General features: G+C 51.1%; 1 protein-coding gene across 1 annotated transcript in view; it reads right to left on the reverse strand.

The window, feature by feature from the left end:
• Window positions 1–1,019: 1,019 nt before the first annotated feature.
• Window positions 1,020–3,648, reverse strand: part of GPR61 (G protein-coupled receptor 61) — a 6,074-nt gene continuing 3,445 nt past the window's right edge. The window contains exon 2 of the mRNA XM_009290629.1: window positions 1,020–1,101. Coding sequence (XP_009288904.1) covers window positions 1,020–1,101 — 82 coding nt within the window. The remainder of the gene's footprint in view (window positions 1,102–3,648) is intronic.

Here is a 3,648-nt window from a genome sequence, read left to right on the forward strand (position 1 = left end):
GGGGGGGGAATAAGTTAGAAAAAAATTGGTCTCAGAAAAAAGCCGAGGCCTCCAGGAGCAGCAGAGCTTGCAGTTTGCATGGTCAGCTATGTAGATGAAGGCTATTTTAGAACAAATTTATGCTTTTAACTATTTTTGCATGAATTAGCAGGACCTCTTCAACATAATTACACTATCTAAACCCAGCAAAATTGCAACAGGCTGAATAACGGTGTGTTTTAGGCACAAACAGTTCAACGCTGGCTGCACCCGCGCAGCCGGAGCCACAGAAACGCCATTTGCACAGGCCAGTCCCGGCGGAGAAGCAAAACTGGCTGGATTTGGCAACGGGACAACTTTGCGCATCCAGCAACGAGCTTTGTCACTCCGTGTCACGCAAACGCCCCCCGAGACACAGCCCGACGTGCCAGACCTTCTGAAAGGCGCTGGCAAGCGGAGCTAAGGATGCAGGCTAGCACCTGAACTAACCAGGAAGGGTTCCTGCGCCCTCCTCCATTTTGGCTGCTCATCCCAACTGGAAAAATCCCACAGGTTTCTACGTCAGCAAAATCGCATGTCTGCGCCTGCAGAGTAGCATTTTCCTGGAGGCAAATTAAGAGAAGAGAGGCAGTGTTTAGCACGGGGATTTGAGCGAGGGCTCCCAGGCTGTTCCCAGCCTCCCAGGAGCGCTGGCTTTTGTTGCGGAAAGCATTTACCTGCTGCTGCAGGCTGGTGCGCGCAGTCACCCAAAGCGTACCCAGCGCCGGCTCAAGAGGAGCCACCGACAGCATTCGCACACGGAACAATTGCCAGGGGTTGGCATGACCTTGGGTCGGTCGCTATTCAATGCTCAGGTTTACTTTTGTTTTGTTAAAAAAAAAAAAAACAAACAAAAAACCAACACAACCCAAAAGCTCAGGAGTTGCTCAACATGCAGAGTTGTGAAAGGGCAACATTATGAAGTGACTTAAAATCCCCGCGGAGAAGCTGCCACGCAAACAGCTCCAGGATTACCTTTACCCCCAACGACCCCGCGGTTATCAAGCTACTGAGACCGCCTCCGCCAGCATCCGAACCACCTCCTGGATGCAAGGTGCCGCAATAATCACGCCAAAGAAGCTCCTGGAAGAAGGGAGTGCACAGCTGAAATCCTCTCTCCTTCCTCCTCTGCCCAAGAAAAGAGGATGCTTATGGAAGAGGGGAGGAAGTCAAACGCACCAAAACTCTCCTGATTTTGGGTCGGCCGCTAACTCGCCGAGCTCTCCTGCCACCCAGGCTGGGTTAACAGCAGGGCTGGGAAAGAACAACCGCCCTTTGTACGAGCACGAGCCTCTTCTTAACCTACATAGTTCCGCAAAGCCCAAACTAGGGCAGTTATTTTAGCAGCGCTGGGGAAGAGCGTACGGACTCCAAACTCCATCTATAAAGAAATACGCTTCTTCTAAACTTCACTGCATCAGCAGTACTGCAAGAGGCTCGCTCCAGTTACATAAACCACCGCATGATCTCTTACAACCAGTTAATGATATGAGACGCTACGTATCCTAGACATTTTAATACTATGTTATGAAAAAGAAAAAAAATGCTTGCTCAAACAATGGAGAAAAACCTCATGAACTTTTCCATCAGCTTCTTGATGCCTTACTGAAAGGACGTTTGTTCCCACTGCAGATATTTTTCTTCTGGCAATTAACTGTTCTGCTTTACCTGCACATTAACAGGGCTGCATGCGGGGCGAGCACATTTCAGCACTCCCTTTGATCACCGGGAGCCGTTACACTAACTTTTAAAACTAGAAAACTGTGACATTTGAGAGAGATTGCAGGTTATGGCCAGGTGCAAACCTGATCCGAGATAGGTTTTGTTTTGTTTTTTTTAAATGCAGGTAGATACAGATCACTACTCCAGTGTCACGCCGTGCGCGAGGCCAATTATTCCAGAAGAGCTCCTCCAGAGTAACGACGGGCACATGCCCTTACCTGAAGACGCGCTCAGAAGCACAACAATCAGGTATTTTGCTGCCATCCAAAGTCAACTGAAGTCCAAAAGGCAGCTACTGCTTGTACTTTCAAAAGCCTCACCTGGTCTCTAGTGCTTTGAAACCGATTATTGTACCACCTTTTGGGTACTCCCTCCGCTCCGTCATTTGCTGACGAGGTCAGACAGCCTTGGCCCCAAAGCCCTCAGTGTCTTTTCAATATTGCCACAAAGAATATGAGACCGCAAAGAAAAAAACCTGACGTACAAAAATGCGAAGGGAGAATTATTCCACCCAGAGAATTTGCAAGTGTTGCTCACTCACACCAAAACAGACCCCTGGAGAATAAAGGATTATCTTGACACACAGCCAAGAAATTTTCTGCATAAGCACAAGATCACAAACCTCAGAGCACCTCCTGCAAGGGTACAAGTAAAAACAGGCTAAATGGGAAAAAAAAAAGCATTCTTGGGACAAGGATCACTTGGAAAGCAGAATTGTTCGTTAACACAGCCCGTTCTAACAGGAGACACTCAACACCGCTGTTCTGGTCCTCACGAACTCTGTCTGTCTCCTCAAGACGGAAAACCTCAGTGTAACAACAAAAATAAACCAAACCCAACCCAGACGTTAGACGAGGAAGACCTACACGACCAGACGGTCCACCTACCACCCCACACGGCGCTGCTGGTCCTGAGCTCACGCGAAGCTGCGCAGAAACGGAGTCAGTCCGTATCCGGCAGACTTCGGAGTCTTTTGCCTCCTCTGCACTCGAGCCAGTTATCACCCACAAGAACTTCTAAACACGGCTACCAAACTGTGGACCAAATACAGCAAAAGTTCTCTGCTGAGGAGAACCTGTAGTTCTTCTAAAGAGAAATATTCCATCCAGCTCTTCTCAAAACCCACGAATGCCATTTTAGCTGGAAAAACCAAAAACACAGAGAAGTGACCCTCCCTTTCTCAGCTGTCTGCACACACAGAGACTGCACCGGGGCAGCGACGACGACGCTGCCGGTTTCACACTCCTGCAAGCTCTGCAGAACCAGCTCGGCTACGGCAGAGTACGCCGAACTGAAACCGTCTTCCGCGCAAAGTCAGATCCTATCAGAGGATCTGTGGCAGGGCGAGGCACAGAGAACCCGGCGTGATTACCATACCCCTGCCAGGGCAGCTCACACGCCAACGTGGGCACTTCTAGTCTGAGAAACACGGGTGCCCGGGGGCCATTTTCACCTGACTACCTGATGAAAGGATTTAATTCCACTACCCCATCCGGAGCAAAAAGCTTCACAGCCAAGCCCCAACGACAGACTCTCTGTATCCAACCAAGAGCACGAGTGCTCCCTTCCTTCTCTGTCCCACAAACCCGAAGATGAAAGGACGCCTACGCCAGCCCAACGAGCACCTTCTGCTCCCGGAGCCCCAGCCCAAAGCCACCGGGGAGGGACCGTCCCCCGGGAGCAGCCAGGAGGGAGCACTGGTAACATCCAGGCTAGAAACAGAGGAGTTATTTCATCGGGCAGTGGCTGGCTAGGAAAAAGCCCCACCCCAGGACAGCAGCACACTCCCCTCGCCCCCCCCCCCCTTCCTGTTGGGATCCCGTCCCAGCCCTTCATCTTCCTCACACCTCCCCAGCCCCCCCAGAGATCCCTCGGGGCCCTCACTCCCCAGCCCCCCCACCCCACCCC

The sequence above is a fragment of the Aptenodytes forsteri genome, unplaced genomic scaffold (assembly GCF_000699145.1).
Source record: "Aptenodytes forsteri isolate BGI_AS27 unplaced genomic scaffold, ASM69914v1 Scaffold285, whole genome shotgun sequence".
In the NCBI taxonomy this organism is placed as follows: domain Eukaryota; kingdom Metazoa; phylum Chordata; class Aves; order Sphenisciformes; family Spheniscidae; genus Aptenodytes; species Aptenodytes forsteri.